Source organism: Chelonia mydas, chromosome 3 (genome assembly GCF_015237465.2).
Source record: "Chelonia mydas isolate rCheMyd1 chromosome 3, rCheMyd1.pri.v2, whole genome shotgun sequence".
NCBI lineage: Eukaryota > Metazoa > Chordata > Testudines > Cheloniidae > Chelonia > Chelonia mydas.
The window spans coordinates 66981321-67003198 of record NC_057851.1 but is presented as its reverse complement, the minus strand read 5'-3'; the positions used below and the strand labels follow the sequence as shown (position 1 = coordinate 67003198).

At 40.5% G+C, this 21878-nt stretch overlaps 1 protein-coding gene across 3 annotated transcripts in view; it reads left to right on the top strand.

Moving 5' to 3' along the window:
- Positions 1-15393, top strand: part of BACH2 (BTB domain and CNC homolog 2) — a 269574-nt gene extending 254181 nt beyond the window's left edge. For all 3 annotated transcript variants that reach the window (XM_007063041.4, XM_037894482.2, XM_043542662.1), the window contains 2 exons: positions 4831-5037; positions 8337-15393. In XM_007063041.4, the coding sequence (XP_007063103.2) occupies positions 4831-5037; positions 8337-8816 (687 nt within the window). In that variant the 3' untranslated portion in view covers positions 8817-15393. The remainder of the gene's footprint in view (positions 1-4830; positions 5038-8336) is intronic.
- Positions 15394-21878: the final 6485 nt, after the last annotated feature.

Sequence of the window (21878 nt, the reverse complement as noted above, 5' to 3'; positions counted from 1 at the left end):
TATCCCACAGATGTCTTCGCTTTCATCTTGTTAGGTTTGTTTGCCATAGGCTAGAAGGCCCCTTGTAGAGATGGTTTTTGTTTTGTTCTTTAGGCTTTGGCTTCTCATGGGTTTTCCACTGGGTGAGTAGGGGAGATTATGGTCAGAAAAAGCAGTTTCTGTTTCTGAAACCTTTCACCACAGTGTACATCACAAATCACAGTGTTTGTGCAGGGGAGGCGGGGTTTTCAAAAGCCCCATTGTTGGCCTGACGCTGCTCCCATTGGGAGTCAACAGTATGACTTCAATGGTAGTCGAGTTGGGCCAATGTAGAGCGCTTTTGAAAATTCCCCTCTAAATGCATTTTAGGAAAACAGTATCAGAAATAACAGCAGTGATTGTATGCTCAGGATATAACAAACAATTCTCACTCCCCACAAAAAGTCACTCCTAGGATACAGTCCATACTTTAGATCAGGGATTGGCAACCTTTGGCACGCGGCCCGTCAGGCGGCCCAGGACACTAGCGGGCTGGGATGGTTTGTTTACCTGCAATGGCCAATCGCAGCTCCCACTGGCCGCAGTTCACCGTTCCAGGCCAATGGGGGCCGTAGGAAGTGGCTGCCAGCACATCCCTCAATGGCCCACGCCACTTCCCGCAGCCCCCATTGGCCTGGGATGGTAAACCACGGCCAGTGGGAGCTATGATCAGCTGAACCTGCGGATGCGGCAGGTAAACAAACCATCCTGGCCCGCCAGTGGCTTTCCCTGATGGGCCGTGTCCCAAAGGTTGCCAGTCCCTGCTTTAGATGTACTCATCAGGAGCTGCAAGCTGTGTCAGGGCCAAGCTATTTAAGTACCACAGGCTGTCACTATGCTGCTGCTTTCCATTTAAAAAGAACGCGCTAGCAATTTTTACGTTGTTATGCGAACAAAGCAGATACCAAAAGAGCAAGATTTTTTGGGCCTGTGTTTAAATGTGCTGTCCGTGTCTAGGGGTCCCTGCTTTATTACACACCTTTCTCTGTGGGCTCCTTCAATTGTTTTAATGTTGCTGCTAGGGCCAAGGAGGTTCAGCCACCTTGCTAGTATTTTGTTAGAGATTTGGCAGCCCAAGTAAGATGCTGTGAAAATTCAATTAGAAATAAAAAGTGAAAAGCTAAAGATGTTCACGTCTCTCATGTGGATTGTACTGTGCTTGATTCTGTCCATTTATTCAGAAGAAAAGCAATGATTAGTACAGTACATGAGCAGTGCAGTAGTAAATGGCACACTGTCCAAGCTGGCATTAGCTAGTGAAGCTTGAAAGAATTAATTGGTTATGTATGCGCCTTTCACTTGCTGAGTCAATGGCTGTCCTTGTCTATCTAGGTCACTACTAAATTGCTTAGCCATTCGATGTAATGACATTTACACTGACATCTTCATGGTAATGATGAAGAAAAAGTCCCCAAAATCATAGGCAGAGTTTTCACAAGCATTGTTTGGCCATCTTTCCTTTGAATGTATCATCCATAATTTAGGGGAGATACGAATTGCAGCGATAGCAGAATGGGTTGGTATGTTTAGTGATGTAGGCTGCAGTATTTATGAGGTATCTTTGGTGAAGAACAGGGCCTCTGCTGTGATGTAAAAATCCAGCAGAAGTAATTGTACAGATAGATACTTATATAGCTCCCTTCTCCAGCTGTATAGCTTCTGCTGTAATAACTCGCTGAGAGAATGGGGCTTCTGTGGATGTTTCTGACTTGAAATATCCCAAACTGGGGCTAGAAAATTCCTTACTCTCTGAAAGGCCGAGTTCAGAAAAGTTTCCTTTTTCTTTCAGAAGCAGCTCTGTTTTGTTTTATACAGCAGGCTACTCACCTTTGAGAGATTGCTAGAGACATGACCAGATCCTCAACTTATGGAAATCCACATAGCTCCATTGCAGTTTATATCGGTTGAGAATCTGGCCCACAATCAGCATAAAATATCACTAGCTTTGTATAACTACACTATAGAATAGTTACCCACAGCAGCCACTCCCCAGAAGCCCTTTTTTTAGCTGAGAAATAGTTTCACCATTTAAAGGTGAAGAAAGTGGCATTACATTAAAAATAATGTGTAAAGTGAAGGAGGATGAGACTGATGTTCTCCCACTGTCTTCCTTTTACTTTTTTTTAATCTCATGTAACTCTGCACGTTGAAGTCAATGGAATCACTCTAGTTTTCCTGATGGAGAGCAGAATTGGGCCCAGTACGTCCAGGTTTGCACATTCAACCTACATCATTTCTGAATCTTTCTCTTTATTTTCCTGTCTCCTTGCCCTGCTTCTCGCTGGAGTTTACAAGTAGATTCCAATGTATTGCCACATGAACTTTTCCCTGTGACATTATGTGCAGACAGGAAATTTGCCTGCATTTCAACAACTTTTTGAGCAAAACAATTAAAACTTGCTTTCACTCTTGGTGTCAAAACTTGAATGTAAAAGCCTTATTTTTACTGGTTAAACTGTGGTGTCTTCCAAAGGAATGCACAGACAGGTTTTTTTGTTTTGTTTTCCAGGCACTGGCTGAGGCTTAAGAGCAAACCAAATGACACTAAGTTTATGTTTACTGTCCAAAGGGTATGAAAGGGAAATCAAACATTCTTCATATCAGTAGGTAGTCATTTGCAAACAAGGTAGTCCACATCACCATGTCTAAGGTCAATCTCTGTGTATATACGCTTAGTATTGTTTTCCCTGGCAGCACCGGGTTAGTATTTCTTCTTCCATTAAACTGATCTGCAGTGTGATCTGTTACGATATTAAGCAGTTTCTGAGCCATAGTTTCACAGGGACAGGGGGAAAAATTCATTCCATGAAACCTGTGTGAAAGGATACAGTAGGTGCTTGTGCCAAGTTTCACGTGGCTGGGGCTGGGCGAAAAATGGAGCAATGACATTAGAGTGCATGGAAATGCAAGCCAACAATAAAGAAGTGACAAAATTGCTGGCATGTTTGCCGACGTGAAGAGATTAAATTATCATGAATGTCAAAGTATGTTTTGTTGTGTGTGTCCCTAGCAAACTATTGGATGTAAACAAACCGGAAAAAGGTGTTTTCATTTTAGAGTTATCTGTGCACTTAATCTCTTTATCTCTACATACTCAAAGGGCACTGGTTGAGGGTAGTAATTGCATGTTTGAATATCAGAGGAGCCTTTTCACCAGAATCTTTTGGTTGGCTAGAGAAACTAAATGTATTTTCTCTGGTAGCCAATTATTAAGTACTGTATAGTCTGCTTCTTTAAATAGGAGTTGAACTGTATAATCACAGTAGAACTTAAATGTTTACTGCCATCTTTTGTCCATGTAGATACGACACTAAAAAGACAGCATAGCCTTGTAGGTCACAGAATATTAGAGAGAGAGAAGGTGGGTGAGGTAATAGCTTTGATTGGACCAACTTCTGTTGGTGAGAAAGAAAGAGAAGCTTTTGAGCTAAGAGTTCTTCTTCAGGTCCTGACATGTGTAGCTTGACATGTATAGCTTGAAAGCTTGTCTTTCTCACCCACAGAAGTTGGTCCAATCAAAGATATTACCTCACCCACCTTGTCTCACTAAAAGGGAAGTAAGGCTCCAATTTACAGTTGTTTGGTCTTTTTGCACACAACTCTCATTTGTTCACACAATATGTGAAACAGTTTTTATGCCAGAAATTGATTTTGTTTAATTCATCCAGCAACATTTCAGTTTGCACAGACATATTAGCTGTCTCAAAGACTGTGTTTACAGCTTTAACTTGCATTAGAACATAAGAACAGCCATACTGGGTCAGACCAAGGTCCATCTAGCCCAGTATCCTGTCTTCCGACAGTGACCAATGCCAAGTGCTTCAGAGGTAATGAACAGAACGTGTAATTATCAAGTGATCCATCCCGTCTTGTTGTGTGTTCGGGGTTGTGTTTTTTTGTTTTTTTTTCTTTTTGCGAGAACTGTGGGAGAAAGGGTTAGAATTTCCAAAATCAAGAGATGACTGATGTGTTTGTATTCAGCTATGACATCAGAGCAGAAGTACAAGAGCTTAGAACAAATGTTTCAATTTCAATAACTGAGGTTTTAGATTTTTTTTCTAGTAAATGTGACTTTGTCATACTTTTTTTAAATGAAATATTAGTAAATGTCTTTTTTTTTTACATATTTTAGTAAAGAAAGAATAAGGATTGTTTTCAGTTACTCTGACCCTTCCAAATGACATGGTGCACTGTTAATTTGGACTGCTTCTAAAACCAATCCTAGCTGCTGTTATATATAACTTTGTGATCACATTGATGTTTTCAGATTGCATTTTTAACATGGCAGCTCGTTTGGGACTTAGTCCCATAGTTCATTTGCAGATAAAACTCCCACTGCAAAATTGGATCTGATCCTGTGTGGAGTTTGGCATCCTCTACCCCCATTGAAATCAGTAGCAATTAACTGCTCCCATAACACATTTCCCACTTGAGAGGATTAGGCTCCATGTTTGTGTAAGAGATTCTATGAGAATTCCTTTGAAGTACTAGTTTCATAGGGCCAGATTTTTAGCAGGTGTAAATCAGAAAAGCATTGTTGATTTCAGTGGAACTACATGGGTTTACAACAGTTGAGAATCTGGCCCAAATAATTTATTTCCCCCGCAAAGTCAATCACATGGCAGCAATAAGCTTTGGTGGATGGGTAGGTTGGTTGGTTTGTTGGCTTTGATGGGGTGTTTGTTACCAAAGAGATTATGAAACTTTTGCTGCTCCATTTGTTTGGGGAAAAACAATTAAGTGACTTTTACAGCATTGTTCCTACTGTATTAACCAAGCAAATTGTAACTTTATTGGTTGTTTTTGTTTTAGGTGAAGCTTCCTTTTCCTGTAGATCAAATCACAGATCTTCCACGGAATGATTTCCAGATGATGATAAAGATGCACAAGTTAACCTCAGAACAGTTAGAGTTCATCCATGATGTTCGCCGGCGCAGTAAGAACCGGATTGCAGCTCAGCGCTGCCGCAAAAGAAAACTGGACTGTATTCAGAACTTAGAATGTGAAATCCGCAAATTGGTGAGTTACTTGTTGTTGCCTCAATTAAATCTGATAATAGGGCTGTCGGCTGAATGATGGACAAATATTCAAAACAATTCCAGTGCAGTTTTTAGTTAATTTAAGTTCAATGAGGTAAATCTCAATAACCAACTTACTTTTATTTCACAAAGGCAGGTAGCTGAGTGGGGTTTTTTGTTATTGTTTTGGTTTTGAATCAAAGCAATTACACTTCACCCAGATTCATGCTTGCATGTATATGTCACTAGTTATGTCAATCAAAATACCTTATGATAATCTCAAGGCAATGCTGTGCATAATGGCAGGGAGGAATATGTTCTTAATTTTATTTAATTTCAGTACACACACTAATTTTTCAGTGATACTTGATTTAGAGTGTCAAGCACTGGACTAGAAATCCAAAATACCAGTCTCACTGCCTCAAACCAACCCTCTATGTGGCCTTGTACAAGTCACTTAATCTTTCTGCCTCACACAAGTGGGTAGTAACAGGACGATGTCTTTAAAATACTTCAAACATGCCAAGTATTTGTAGACCATGATTATTATTACTATGACGGAGTGGAGCGCTCAGGTGTATGAAATAATCTCCATGTTGAGATTATTTTCTTGCGTTTAGTGCAGGGTGGTTGTATTTTTTCTGAATGTTTCAGCTCACCACACATTATTTTCAACTACTTAATTTAGCAAGTAGACTGAAAATATAGCAAAGAAACCGAAAAAGCCTCGAGACAAGGAATCTAAATATCCAAAGAAATGAGAGCTACCCAGCAATAACACTAGAAAATCTCTGAAACCAAAGTAATGTAGTCCCAAACTCATTGCCAGAGTTTCATTTCATGGCTATGACCTGATCAGAAAGCCTTGTCTTTTGGTCACAATAGCACTGGCCTGAAAGATAACTTCAGAAAACATCCTCTGTTCTAACACTGCTACCTTTTTCCATAACACATTCCATGACATTTTTTGCTATACAGAATACATTAAAAGAAGAAAATGAAGTACAAAGGTTAGGAAATGCCAAAATTAAGGTAGCTCATGCAACCTTAACTCTGCCCTTTTGCATATACACATTGTAAGACCGTGTTCAATTTCAGGATCACATACTAATTTTTGCATAAGAAAACCAATAGCAAAACTCCCATTGACTTAAAGACTCAAGGCCTTTATTTGAAATTAATTTGTCACACTGTGTACCCCAGGGTGACCAGTAAGTCTCCATTTTTTCATGTATATAATATTGCGCGGAGTGCTTTATTTTTTATTAAAGATGGAATTTTTTTCATTGTCCTTATTTCCCAGACCTCAGCAACCTCCTTTACACTGGTGATCTAAGGATGGGCAATGTGTGAAATGCTATTCCCTGCTCATGACATTGCATGCTTCTCACAGACCCATCCATCCATCCACTTACATTCTGCCTTGTCTGCACACACATAATATACATTTTCTTACATGATTTATTCATCTCAAGATACACTTGGGCATCTGTTTATTTTTGTTTTCTTGGTGGATTTATCAATATTTTGGCAGGTGGTGTTTTTTCATGTAAACTGTTCTCTTTGTCTCTTTCCCATTCTCATGGCTGTGTGGAAACGATATAGACTCATAGACATTAAAGTCAGAAGGGACCATTATGATCATCTAGTCTGACTTCCTACAAAATGCAGGCCACAGAATCTCACCCACCCATTCCTGCGATAAACCTCTCACCTTTGTCTGAGCTATTGAAGTCCTCAAATCATGGTTTAAAGACTTCAAGGTGCAAAGCATCCTCCAGCAAGTGACCCGTGCCCCATGCTACTAGGGAAGGCAAAAAACCCCCAGGGCCTCTTCCAATCTGCCCTGGAGGAAAATTCCTTCCTGACCCCAAATATGGCAATCAGCTGAACGCTGAGCATGTGGGCAAGATTCACCAGTCAGATACCCAGGAAAGAATTCTCTGTAGTAACTCAGATCCCACCCCATCTAACATCCCATCACAGGCCACTGGGCCTATTTACCATGAATAGTTAAAGATCAGTTAATTGCCAAAATCATGTTATCCCATCATACCATCTCCTCAATAAATTTATCGAGTTTAATCTTGACGTCAGATAGGTCTTGAAATTGTGTCTCTAGCCCTGGCCACAGCCACCCAGAAGAGCTTTGTTCTGCTGGAATAATGAAACTGTTGTCTAATGAGAAGAGACTTGTGAGGACAGGAGACAGCTTTCACCTGAGCCTCTAGAACTTGCTGCCAAACAAAAGAACCATGACCATTAACTTTGCTGCACTCAGAGCAAATTATAAAACCCAGCTATCCTTATTCTTGCTTACACCTTAATATTTTTCTATGTTAATTAAAAAAACAAAGCAAACCTGTAAGCAGGTCCTTGCCGGCAGGGAAAGGAGAGAGATCTCACTGGTGGGTTTACTTGTGGGACACATACTGGTACGATAGTGATGGGTGCCAATATAAGATCCTAAGTGGAGGGATCTCAGATAAATAACGCAGAGGTCAAGTGTGACCACAGTTCACTAGTTCCTAATGGCTAATATCGAAGAATTGCTCGTCTAATTCATGCATAATGAAATTCACTCGTGGTGCATGAGGGCAGCATGAGATCTTCTGCATCACGTAAGACTCACTTAAAAGATTTGCCTGAGAGAGCACAGCGTACCCCGTTTGCTACAATCTCCATGGAAGTCACACATGCCAGCTGCACACAGGCGGGAACAGAAGCCCACAAAAGGAGCAGGCTCTGGCAGGGACCACGGGATCACTTTTACATTAGAGCCTGTGGTCCCAACAACCTGTCCAACTCGTGCAGAAGGGTGTAGTTATTTGTAGGCTGGAATGTAAACCACAGAGGGAATGCACAGTTGTCCCACGGACTGATCTTGGGTTTTAGGGTGAATTTTACTTCCCCAGCCCTTCCTCATTCCATCTGCTTAGAACCCAATTTCTCTGACTTTATGCAGCTAGTGGATTTCTCTCATAGAAAGTAGTCATCTTCCAAAAGTGTGTGTCCTGTGACCACAGTATGACTGAGGAAAACAACGGCCTTCCAAGAATTAGTGGCTTTATTCTCTTCAAACCAAACATCTTGCAGATGGTAGCATGCAATTAACAAGTCCATGCAGAGCAGGTGGAGGACGAAGTATTGCATGTGTCTGTGACTTATTCTGTGCCATACAAAATCAGAATGTTGTCTGTAATTTTACACAGTGGATAAAGCAACATGTAAAACTGGAATAGAGCCTTAACTGCAGTAAGTGGCCTTTTGTGAAGCTAAGATGCCTTCTTTCTCTTTCAGGTGTGTGAGAAAGAGAAATTACTGTCTGAAAGGAACCAGCTGAAAGCATGCATGGGAGAATTGTTAGATAACTTCTCATGTCTTTCCCAAGAAGTGTGTAGGGATATGCAGAGCCCTGAACAGATCCAAGCCCTGCACCGATATTGCCCTGTTCTCAGGCCTATGGATCTACCAACAGCCACCAATATCAACCCTTCACCAGCTGGAGTAGAGCAAAACCTAGTGACATCCCAGTGTGTTGGGGAAGGCATGCAGTGCTGCTCAGAGCAAGACTCTGTGCAAATAGGAGCTCACTGGCTACCTAACAATGTCTCAGAAAATTGTACAGCCGAAAGAGGGCTTGATGGAGCTGCCCAAGGTACTTACTCAGAAAGAGAGCTTCCTCTAGAACAGAGTAGCCAAACAGTGACAGTAGACTTCTGTCAGGAAATGACTGATAAATGTACAACAGATGAGCAGCCTAGGAAAGATTACACCTAGTGACTTGTAACCTTACATTACACCTGGTCAGGTGTTCTTCAGTCAGCCAGTGGCAGCATTCATTTGTTGTCTAGAAGAACGTATTTGGTGCACACTACAGTGGTCTTAGCAGCAATACTGTTTTTAAGTATTCCCTCCTCTCTACAAGCAGGAGTTATCTTCACAATGGTGCTATCCCTTGCTCAGGCAGGGAATTAAACAGTGGCAACACTGTCTGTTTTTGTATGTTAATTTCAATCTTAACAGGGATGGACATAACACCTCTGAGGACCCCACTGCAGCTTTTTTCTCGGTGACCCATGTCACAAAACCCTAACTCAGGAATTTCCTCTGAATGTTCAATTTTTCATTGAAGACAGCTTCTTTACACATCAAAGTTTTATAGCGAAACTGTACATATTATATATAATATATATAAAATATATATATCCATATGCAAAAGTCCCTGCATGCCTCAATTTTTCTCATCCTACAACTGGAAACTTTCATTTATATTGTATAAACAAGTTCCAACATTCCTTTTTTGTCTTTAATGCTAGAACTAGTTTGGTAACTTGTTACATGATTTGTTTGGTTTTTTTTTTTTTCTTGGTTCACAGTTCAGCAATATCATTCAGTTTGTACTTATTTATAAAATTTTAATATTGGAAGCTTATCTGAGATTTTTATTATAGCCAGGTTTTTGTTTTTGGCACAGCCATTTTGTGCCGTTTGAGCAATGTGGATTTATTTTATTTTCTTGCAGATACTGTACAGTAATGGTCAACTTTGCCACTTGCACTGAGTTTCTGGTCAAACCTCTTTTCATAATGAAGTTGTGACTTCAGTATAACTTGAGTATACTGTATTCTTTACTTTATAGTTGAAAGAAAATTATAAAGTTTTAGCTAATAGAAAAAACACTCAGGAGATGATTATGTAGGAAGAACAATCTTGCCAAATACTGAATTCACCAGATAATGTGTAAAAGAAAATCTGCTTGCATATTTTTATATTCTTTTTCTTTCCCAAACAAAATTTAAATGCTGTTAATGATGCTTTTGGACTATATGGTAAGCTGTATTTTGCTCTTTAATAAAATATAAAAAGCGGATCAGTCAAGCATATGTTCCTAAATTGGGGTCCAAGGTCCTCAAAGCCCATCGAAATAAATGGAAACACACGCATCAATTTCAATGGGTTTTGGATCAGACCCCGAATCTGCACCCCTTCCCGGGCAAGTAGTCACTACTCATACATATAGTCTAGTGGCTCTCAACCTACTTACCATTGTGGGCCACATGTGCAGCTCTCTTGTGTGTTTTGTGGCCCACATCCACACAATATATATACTACCAGTATGGACCTGAGGATGTCACATGGGCTGCAGCTGTGTGCTGAGTGGGCCACAAGCAGGCCGCAGGTTCAGAACGACTGGTATAGTCCCATTGGCCCTGATTTTGATCTCCCACAAGTTTTACCCAGTTGTTACTCCATTTACTTCAGGAGACTTACTCTTGATTCTCACGGGTGTGAGATCAGAATCAGGCCTATTGAAATCTATCTGACTAGTCATGTAGGAAAGAATTGCAAGATCAGGCCCATTACTGAGACTTGCAGATGTTTGCTTACAGAAGTCAAGTGAACGCTATATCCCCTAAGGAGCAAAACATTACCTGATTTGGTTGCTTACCCTTTGAAGTGTTGTGTTATAGAATCCTCTTATTGTACAGCGTTGTCATCAGCACAAGTCAGCTTCTAAAACAGTGCTGTCTCACAGGAGACTGCTCAAAGAATTGGCTTAGTTGTAACTGTATTGAATTTGTATCTCAAGTGATCTGGTGAAACAGGTAATCAATGAATTGTGTTATGATAGCGTGGGACAGCAGCTTTCCAAGCATAACATCGATGTACGGCATAGACAAAAAGTCCTCTTAACATTTTTATTATTAATTAGTAGTAGTAGTATCAGTATTAGTATTATGATAAGTGTATTGAATTTTATTTTGTGATTCTTTGCCCTATCTGCGCCAGGGTGTGTGGCTAGTACTGAGGCTTTATCCTGGACAACACCACCCATGCTCTACAGGTTGACATTGTTCACTCTTGCTGCAAAATTGACCAGCTGGGCACACCTGTTTGAAAAAGCAGCTTTTTCACAAGCACTAAGTGACAATAGGTTCTATTGTGCTAATGTTTACACTATGGGTGTGTCCTGGTGCTTTTTTTGAGGCACTCAGTAAATCAGCATCTTTTCCTGGAGGAGGAATCAGCTCCCTCTCTCCTCTATTTTTGTGTTTTGAGATTGCGCTCATGGGCCGTCACGGACTTGCCAGTCTTGCTTCTGCTCTCTTCTCCCAAACGACGGTAGCCTAGCTACGGAGGAGGAAATGCATATAGCATGTGCCATGTTTGTTGAAAAATGTTTTTTTTTCTGCATGTACAAAGAAATTAGTATATAATGTAGGATATGTGATTTTTTTTAAAAAAAAATCATAATTTATGTTTAAGTATTAACCGTTTCTGTGCAAAATCCTTATCTTTAAATGTTCAGAAATATCCAAATGCCACAAATTCCAAATTCACACAGTTGAAGAAGGGGGGAAGTCATCCTTTCTTCTAAAATATAGAGATCTAAATATATTTGGAACACTTCCCACCCCTCCAGCCATGTTGTGCAGGAAACTGATCTAGAAGCTCTTTCTGAGGAATTTGATTTTCCTTTGAATTCATTGACATTGCAGAGCAGCTCTGTGTTTTGCAGAGATGTCTTGTTTCTGTGAGACCATAGTGAAAGCTAGAGTTTAAAACTAAATGTGAATCACATTCTAGCGTCATAGCTATTTTTTTGGTCAACTGACAGTATTTTAAAGACTTTCTGTTGCCTTTTTTTTTAAGTGACCTCCTATATAGATAGATAGATACAAAGTTTGAATTAGCTTCCTGACATGAAGATTTACCCTGCTAACGACTCATGTGCAACTGGTACTCTTGACCTCATTCCAACGGTTAAAAACAAACAAAGCCACCACAGAACGTGTGCTGCAGCTCTTGGGATCGACCCGGCTCACTCTGGTGCTGGGCCTCCTGGTTTTCTTTTTCATGGGAACTGCTATTTAAAACCACTGCTCAAATAAGTGTGTGTGTGTCTGTCTGTCTCTCTCTCTCTCTCTTCAGCTTTTCGTGATGTTTGATTTCATTCTTCGCCGTTAGAAGTGACTGATTTGTCATTGCTTCCTTGACCTATATATTTACACACCTATGTTTTTGCTCTTCTGAACCATGTGGCTCTCAAAACTGTTACTGGGTTAACTTTAAAGGGAAACATCTGGGAGAATTAGCTTCAGAACTGGACACGAGTCGAAATAAACAATCTGTGGTGAGATATTAAAACAGTTGACCAAAAAATGCAGTTTTTAAAAGAAGTTAACTACAATATTTAGCAAATGAAGGGGTTTAGCCAACAAAAATGCATCTTTTAAAATAAGGGTCATGCAGTTATTCATGAAGAAAGCTGCAGTTTCTGGTCTCTAATGTAGTGCTTTGAAATTTTGTGCTAGGGTGGTCACGTTGAATGCTGCACCAATATAGCATGAGTGTGAATTCTTGAGCATCTAGCTTTGTCCAGTCTACATCTAGTTCTCCTTTTTATTTACCTTTGCTATACTTGTATTGCCAGAAAACCTCATTTCATTTAGGCTTATTATACTTGTGTCAAATGAATACTACATTATATAATGTATTTGTTTCTCTGCGTTATCTGGAGGTGCCTTGGAAGTAATTAAAGTTCATTAAAAGCTGATTCTGGAACAAAGAGGTAGCGGTGAAAAAAAGTCAGCCATGTTATCAGGACATCGCAGTATTTATATCACAGACTTCCTAACATATGATGACTCAGGCGTCAGAGTTTGATGCTGCAGTATAAACCTATTATTTTATATATTGTATGTGTAATTTATTATGTCTTTCTAAGGATATATGCTGCTTATAAGATGCACTATATTTTTGGATCTAATCCTTGTATTTTTCCCCCCCAAGGAAGTAAAAAAAGTTGTGTTGCAAAGGCAAACCACAGTGATTAGTATGCCAACTGCTACCTCTCTTTAAAAGGGAGAGTGGGAACTAGGTGAAAGGAACTTTGTCAAACAGAATAACTGGCTGCCAGAGAAGTTATTAATGCTGATAGTATGGTTGTTAATCCTAACTTCAACACTTTATCGAGTCTTTATTTTAAAAAGCTTAAATAGAAATGCATATTTATATAGTTAGATTTTTAACATTTAACCTTATGATTGCCAATGAAAGAAAACAACAAACCTGTATGCTGGAGTTGGCATAATCCTAGAAGAGAAAATTTGACCCTTTAAGGAAAACATGATGAAACACTCTAATTCCAGAAGTTAGATCACTTCCTCACTGGTGTCATATATTCCATTGCTGTTCATGTTAAAATAGAAATAAGTCTGGGATTAGAGAACAGAACTGTAGTGTGTTTTACCATAAAACATAGGGAATATTAGTCAAGCCTACACAAGCTTGTATTCTAATCTACTTCAAATCCTCCACAGTTAAGCTGATTACCTTGATTTAAATGAGGAGCAATCTTTTCATCTCCTGCCAATTTGAAATATGTTTTGTGGTGATTTGTTAGCAGGTTCCATTGTCTACATTTGCATCATTTAAATGTATATCTTTTAGGTTCTGTCTAGGGAAGGTTTAGCTTCAGTAAGAGCAATGGAGTTGATGATGTAGCCAAGAGGATCTGCTGAGTATGGCATGTCTTAATGTTTCTAGTTATACCTTACTTTAGATAAAAATAACACAAAGAATTTATATTCTGTTGCCTCCTACAACATATAATGTGTTTTTTCTCTACCCATCAAAGTTGTATTGTAGTTTGTCTCTGCCAAGGCAATCCAAAACTTAGTTATATATGTAGTTACAGTTCGAGTGTGTCTATTCACCTGTTTATAATACATATATGTAGATTTATAATACTGTTTGGAATATTTCATGACTCAGGCATCAGAGTTGATGCTGCAGAATACAATAGATGTGTATATACATGTGCATTCAAAAAGTGTCTTTATATAAAAAAATCTATTGTTGGTGGATTGTAGAATAATAAATTATTCTCTTTAGTGTGAAAGATATAATGGCATTACTTACAATGACAAAGTGTACAGTATTTTCCTACACTCCACCAAGATAGGTAGTATTTATATCAAATTTTTTACTGTAATACACATATAATGCTGCCATTGGGCAAATAAAATTCCCTTTTTTGGCAGTGAGGAATCCTTAAAACGCTTTTTAAAACTGTGACAGAATAATTAGCCAAATCAAACAATAGGAAAAATAACAGTTGGGTAAATCCCATTCTTATTCCAGTTTTGTTAACTTTATATGAAATAGGCATTCATGTAGGTGTAATCCACCCACATGATTAAAAAACACACATGCAGTGCAGAAACTGTCCCTTTGGGCTGATTAGGGGCATACAGAAAATAACTGACTCTGAAAAAGTAGATATGACAGAATTGTCAGTATTTGATTTCATCCGCTTCTTAGAACTGGAGATGGCTCCAAAACCAAACAGGAGGATGCTTGGATCCACAGACTTTTGGGAGAGTCCAGAATCTGAACTCAAGGCCTAGGTTTCACCTGGGCCCATCTCTATAACAGGGCCAACCCAACAATCCTAAAGTTTATGGTGTGATGGGGGAGCGATTTCATTATCTGGATTGTTGTTCTCTCTTGGACCCATCGTACTTAGAACACCACATTTTCCTGAGACAATGTTACCCTGCATTTGTACTATAACTGAGAGAATTGTATGTGTGTAGATACTGTATCAGCTACTCATGGTCTGACCGAAAGTATCTGGATCCTTCAGACTAGCAGAAATTATACTAAACACTTTGGTGATCTTTGATGCTTGTTTGCTATTAATTTCAAGCATCACCTTCTGATTTCAAGAGTGGAATTGCCCTAAGAGTTTGTTCCAGAACCAGTTGGATACAAGTGCACCTCTAATATATGCCTTACAGATTTCAGAGGCCATATTCAAAACAGGGTTTTATCCGTGTATGCAAGGGGGTGCAACCTCTCTTCTCTTCCTCCACAGGTCAAACAGTATATGGACAGTTTTCACACATATCTACCTGTATAATCCTCTGTACCTCTCATAACTGGTCAATGACTGTAACAGGTTACATCAGGTGTTTTTCTACTTTTTACACAGATTCTATGCGATTAATGTAACTTAATTCAATGCATCATTTTATTGTACTAGTTCTTAAGCTTGTCTTTATTTTTTTCTAGGTGACTGTGGTTTCTTGTGATTTTTATTGTATAAACGAGATGGCTGTTGATGCTTATTCTCTGTTACTAAGAATTTTTACCTTTTTGGAAAAAAAAGCATTGTTATGAACTAATGAATTTAAAACTTCATTTACTCATTGTAAATACAGTATTGTGCGCAAAAAAAAAAAACCTTTCCATTCATTTGAATTGCTAGTGTTAACTGAATTTTGTCTAGACACCATTTCTGTTGATGAAATAAAGACATATCATTATGTATGGTATATCAACTTTTCTTGCCTCTGAAATTAATGTCCTATTTATTAATGCAAGAGTAATGGTTTAATTTCTGGAGGATATATGAAACGTGGTTAATCCTTGACCACATGACACAACCTCCACCTATGTAAGCCCAGTACAGCACGACTGGTTGTCTGTGCTGCAGGCAGGTCCATTGCATGACTACCAGAGGTGTGTTGCTGTAGGACTGACTGCACAGAGTAACTCACATAACTATATCCCCATAATACTGATTCAAGCTAGTTCTGCTCATCCTTCGTTCTCAACATCACTTAAGTAACCACTGTATTTTTTAACAAAACCTAAGAGAAAATAGAATTGTTTCTATGGAAATGCAAAACAAAGCAAAAATTCCAACCCAGAACAAACAAGCAAACAAAAATCCTTGCAGCATTTGCAACCCAAACATTGCAGCATTCCACGAATGAATGGAAACCTGGAAATGAGACTGGCTGACGTGTTAGCATTGTTCAAGCTGAGAGGAATGCAAAAAATAAAGAGCGTAAACAAAAGAAAGTACGTTATATTGTTTTAATAATGTTAAAGGTGGTGGTAACTCAGACAAGTTTACTGCGGTTTTTTAAAGTCTCTAGGCTGCAAGCCCCCCATCACATTAAGATTGCCAGGAAGAAGGGGACAGCAATGTGAGCTACCTGCAATCCCAAGTCCAGCTGGAGGCCAGGAGCTGGCCAGCACAACCCACAAAGGCCTTGATTCAGTTTGACTTAAGAGCATGCTCAGTGCTTTGCTGAATCAGGGCCAAAGTGGGCGTGACCTTGCCAGGCCTGCTGGGAGATGCACACTAATGCAGCACACTGCCCAGGAAGGCTCCATCGGGGGAGAGCTCCTATAAAGCCTTTGTCTTTTTATAGACAAAAAAGTATACCACAGACTGCCCGGCTTTGAGGATAAATGCCTCTGCCAGTGCTGCTGTCCCTGGAGATGTAACTTACACCCTTTTGCTTCTACAGTAGTAAACCAGGCCTGTGATGTTTAAACCAGCAGTGTCCTTTAGAAAAAAAGAGCGGTGATACTACACTCCAGAATCTTCCTGGAAAAGCTGGAATATACATCAGCAAAGGCCCCTTTCCTTTCAAGTTTGTCAGAAGATACTTCATCATTTATATCTCCGTACAGCACATACTCTACTCCCGATCTGTAGTCAAGCTTTGTTCATCCGTCCGTAAGAGGTCATGGCTGCTTCTTTAATGGCTGGGATTTTTGGTTTCATTTTTCAGTTAAAAAAAAACAAAAACAAAAAAACCCCAAGCAATAGCTTAACCAAACAGTGTGTAACTGAGGCATACATCCTTGAGGAGTATGGATGGAAGTAATTAAAACTAGGATAAAAGCACTATGCAAGCTCAGTGAGCAGCCTAATCGCTTTTTACACTCAGTGCTTTTTTTTATTTTTTTCTTTATTTTTATTTATTTATTTTTTTTGGTGCTTTTTACTATTTCTGTGCAGCTGTCAGAGCCACAAAGGCGCTGCACGATTAGGGAGACTGACATACCAACCACCTAGCTTGCTTAAAAATGTGATTCTTCACTGGAACAAATGGAGCATTGATAACAAAGGCAAGAGATGAGAGTGTGTCATTGAATAATGAATTGGAGGAGTTGATGAGCACGTGAGCGGGGACAGTGATATGGATAGTTTGGGAGAGGGTGCCTTATTTTTAAGGTACATGGGTTGGAAGTGCGATTGTCCCGGGTCATGCACATATTAGAAATCTAATTATCCAAAGCAGCTATTTCCTATCAAACAGTGAGGCCACGTTTTTTTTTCTTTTTTACAGCCCATATAGGAACTGATGGAATGAACAAAAGAATGCAATCTTTATGATCCCGGGCAGATGTTTTGGGATCTCTCATTTAGCAAACTGAAGAAGAATGCATAAGCTTCACATTAAAAAGCAATCAGCCAATTTGATTTTGTGTATTGTTTTGCAGTGAGGGTGTTGGCAATGAGGGAGACAATGTCAGAGTGGCAATTAATCCCTAAAAGAATGTGAGCTTCACCTTAGCCCAGGTTGCTGAGCAGCAGCGTGGATTTAGATCTCTGTTTGGTCAACCTGGAGGACGGTGCTACAAAGTCCTGGTGTGCTGCTTTCATCTTTTATTCACTGGCTGGTGGGCCCCGGGGAGTGAGATGTAAAAGAATCCTTCAGAAAACCTTCATATCTAACTAAGGTTTCCTTGCAAACATCTTCGGTCTCACCACTCCTTTGAAAGTATAGAGCTTGCATTTCACAGAGATAAACACTACAGGCCTAAACAACAAGTTGTGCCTCCCAAATATTCTCCAAGGAGACAATGCCATTTCTGCAGTAACAGCACACGCGAAGCAGCTGCTGCTTGGTATATATGAGCGAAATCTTGAGTTTTGAAGCAGGTTGTCAGCCCACAGCGGCAGTCAGGCTACGTTGCTACATGTGATGTCATAAAACTTGGCGGTGTGTAAAGCAAGGGCTTTCTTCCATGAACTGCATCATGCTTTTTAGCTTCAGAAAAAATGGAGAGGCTGCTTTTTTGCTTCCTGCTGAGGAATGGTTCGTACACAGTTCCTTGGTTTGTTTCTTGTCCCCAGAGTGGCATTATTTTTTCATGATAGATGATAGTTCTAGGAGCATGCTCTGAAAGATAACAAGAGAAAGAAAAAGTGAGACTGAGTGGTCTTAAAGAACACAGAGAGGTGTTTTTTTTTAAAAAAAATACCACTGTTATTAACCCAGGTTCCATCAAAATATAGTTGGAATTTTTAAAAAATCTGTTTACGTTTTAATACATTTACATTATACTGCCTTTTGCAGTTGTAACAGAAAGGTCCCTCTTGCATTTATACATTAATCACTTCTGTAACTCCACTGAAGGGCCCAATCCTGGAGTCCTGATGCTGGAAACATACAAGCAAATGAATGCACGGCTTTTTTGTAGGTTTGCTAGAAATGCATGGACAAAGCTACACTCAGCAGAGCTCCAGTTTCTAAAAATCAGCCTGATCTGTATTAACATACACATTCCTCCTCCTGAGCGCCAATTTCTTATCAGCCCACAAGTTTGTCATTTTGAGTCTGGATGGTCTGTGAACCTGCTGGATGGCTAGTTTAGTGGATCAAGTAAACTGTACAGGCCCTTGGTACTTCGGGTGTCTTCATCACAAACTACGTTGGAGCACTCCTGGGCAGAGTTCAGTTTGCAGCATATCAATAATCCAGAGCATTCAAGAATTAGGACAGTCATGTAGAAACAAACTGCACGAAAAAAACAGCAAGAGCTGATGGAGGAACACAACCATAAAAAATTAATGTTTAAAGCTTTTCCAACATCTGAGTAGAACAGAGCAACTTTGCTCAGTTTGTCATCACAATGCTATGTTTTGATGGGGCTTAGCTGGCATATTCCATGTTGTTCTGAGTATCAAACAGACCCATAACATTATTTTAATATACAATCGTTTCCATTGGCTGGTTCAGCGCCTTAGGTTGTGGCAGGTTTCAGTTTAAATTAATGGCTATTTATTCCATAGGTGCTCCCACAAGGATGGTGACCATTTGTGTGTACTGAAAAGATTGTAAGAGCCCAAGTTGAATAGCAGGCTCTGCAGCTGTCTGCATTATCTCCAGTCACAACTAGCCATTTGCCCAGTGGGAAAATAACCCAAAGCTAAATGGAGAAGTAAGCAGGAGGGGGGAAAAAACAACTCTCACTGACTTCAGTAGGGCCAGGATTTCACCCATTGATACCTTCTCCCTGGCAAACGAAAATCAGAAATCCAATTTGGGCCTGATTGTGTGAGGTTCTGAACGCATGCAACTCCCATTATCTTCACTGAGGATTGAGGACACTCGGCCCTGATCTAAACTACAGCGTTAGGCAGCTTACGTCAACCTGATTATGTCAGTGTATCTACTACAGCCTTGCTCCCACTGATGTAAGTGCCCTACTATACCAACATGATAACTCCACTTTCACAAGAGGTGTAGGGCTTATGTCGGTGTAGTTAGGGCGGCACAGTGTCCCTGTAAAACAGTGTTACTTACATCTATTGGCTGTCATTCTTCTCAGTTTCCAAATTTCCAGTCTCCGCTTCAAGCCGGGCTGCTGCCCAGGCTCCCCGCGGGGAGCTTTGCTTCCCCCTGGGATCCTGACTCCCTGCTCCGAGCCGGCCTGCTGACCAGGCTCCCCACTCCAATCTGCACTGCCAGCTCCCCGCTCCCCACTGGGAGCACAGCAGCCGACTGGATTCCAGGCATGGATCTCCCTGCCAGAAGCCTGGCTGTCTCCCTCCACTCCGCTCCTGGGCTCTCCAGCCCCTGCCAGGAATGGGGCAGCTGCACCAGGCTTCTCAGCTCCCTCTTCCCCAGCGGGAATGGGGCAGCTGACTGGACACCACGTGCAGATCTCCCAGCCAGGAGCCCAGCTGCCCCGCCAGGCTCTCCGCTCCCCACTGGGTAATTACTGCAATGGCTGTAAATCGACCTAACATAGTTTATGAACATAAGTATATAATGTAGAGATACCCTCAGCAACTAATGGGATCAAGCTCAAATAGGGTGTGTCTACACTATAAATACTATTCCATGCATTAGCTCCACTTTTCTTTATTTTGTTCCTGCTGTATCCCAGTCAGCAAGGGTAAGTGATCTTGTCCTTCCACTCATGACTGCTTGGAAAGTAAATTTCTCCTCTCTCCCCTTCTTCACTGTTTCAAGGGAGAATTCTGATACCTCATTTTCTGCTCCCCATTGAGAAGTTTCAGGTAACTCCTACGCCATGAACCAAATAGCTCCAGGTTGCCTGGCATTCAGTGTAGACAAGCACATTGCACTCGCTTGCTCCTGGACACAGACATGGGAGAAGTTCTACTGAAATCAGTAGGCCGCCTCATGAGAGTAAAGTTACAGGCATAAAGGTTTGCAGGATCAGATCCTTCACTGGTCCACTTTGTGTCTGATCTAGTTAATATCACAGTGAACCCAAAGGTTAAAATATCACTAGTGTAGAAAGTAAGGACTCAAGCCTCAGTAAACCCTCACTCATGAACGTAATTGTTTTGAAGTCAGTGGGTCACTTCGCATTGACATCAATGTGACTACTTGTCCAAGGGCGGACTACTGATCTTAGGAAGACTTGCAGGATCAGGCCCTGAGGCAGGATTCCATTTTCCCCTCAGTTACATGGCTGCAATCCCCCTTGATTAAAATGGGGACGGGGGCTTATAGCTCTGTAGCTGAGGGCAGATCGGGCCCAGAAAAGCTAGGTGTACATCTTCCATGTGAGTCCTGGGCAGCGGTTAAGATGGAGCCATATTGATGTCCCGATTGCCCTGCTGCACTGCAACGGTTCTGTGGGAGCTGATGAAATTCCCCACTACTGTGGTTTTGGAACCTCTGCGGCTGATCGTTCTTGTTTACGTCAGCATCCACGTAGATGACGAACTCCCTGAGTCAGCTGAGGACTTCATGACAACAATGATAGCCATGAGACTATCCTAGCTTGTTGCAAGCTCACTCATACAGCAGGTCATGCTGTAGTTGTTGTGTTTGGGTCAGGTGAAGGCAACTGAAAATTATACAAAAAGAAAAGGAGGACTTGTGGCACCTTAGAGACTAACCAATTTATTTGAGCATAAGCTTACTGAATGCATCCGATGAAGTGAGCTGTAGCTCACGAAAGCTTATGCTCAAATAAATTGGTTAGTCTCTACGGTGCCACAAGTACTCCTTTTCTTTTTGCGAATACAGACTAACACGGCTGCTACTCTGAAACCTGAAAATTATACCTGTATCATGGACTGAATATTCTCTCCCAACTTTGTGGCTGTGGCACTTCTCTCCTGTCAGAATGAAGGGCCCATTTTGGTGGTCTGGCCTTATAGGGTAATGGAACTAAAGGATTTTCAGGGAACTGTGAAGGAAAATGTTGTTTCTCCAAAGGATTGCTCTGTCCAGAGGATATTTTAACAATCTTTTGACCTCCCCTACCGAAGTGTCCCCTTGATGTTCTCTTTCTCAGGTGCAGTCTTACAGGTTTATGAATCACCTCTGACAAATGAAGTGTATAGGCTGCTCATGGTAAAAGTCTTGGGTAAAAGCTGTGTAAAGATTTTTAAAATTCTTGTGACATGGCTGTGCGTGAAGCAAAGGAATGGCTCTTAGTCTCTACCAAGTTTCAGACAGGGGTTCACACACAGAGCACAGGAAACAATGGGTGTTACCATATACCCTGCAACAAGAGTGATCAGATAAGGTGAGCTATTACCAGCAGGAGAGTGATTACAGACCTAAAAGTGGTAATTCTTCAACAAAAAAACTTCAAAAACAGACTCCAACGAAAGACTGCTGAATTGGAATTAATTTGCAAACTGGATACAATTAATTTAGGCTTGAATAAAGACTGGGAGTGGATGTGTCATTACACAAAGTAAAACTATTTCCCCATGTTTATTTCCCCCCCCACACACACACACTGTTCACA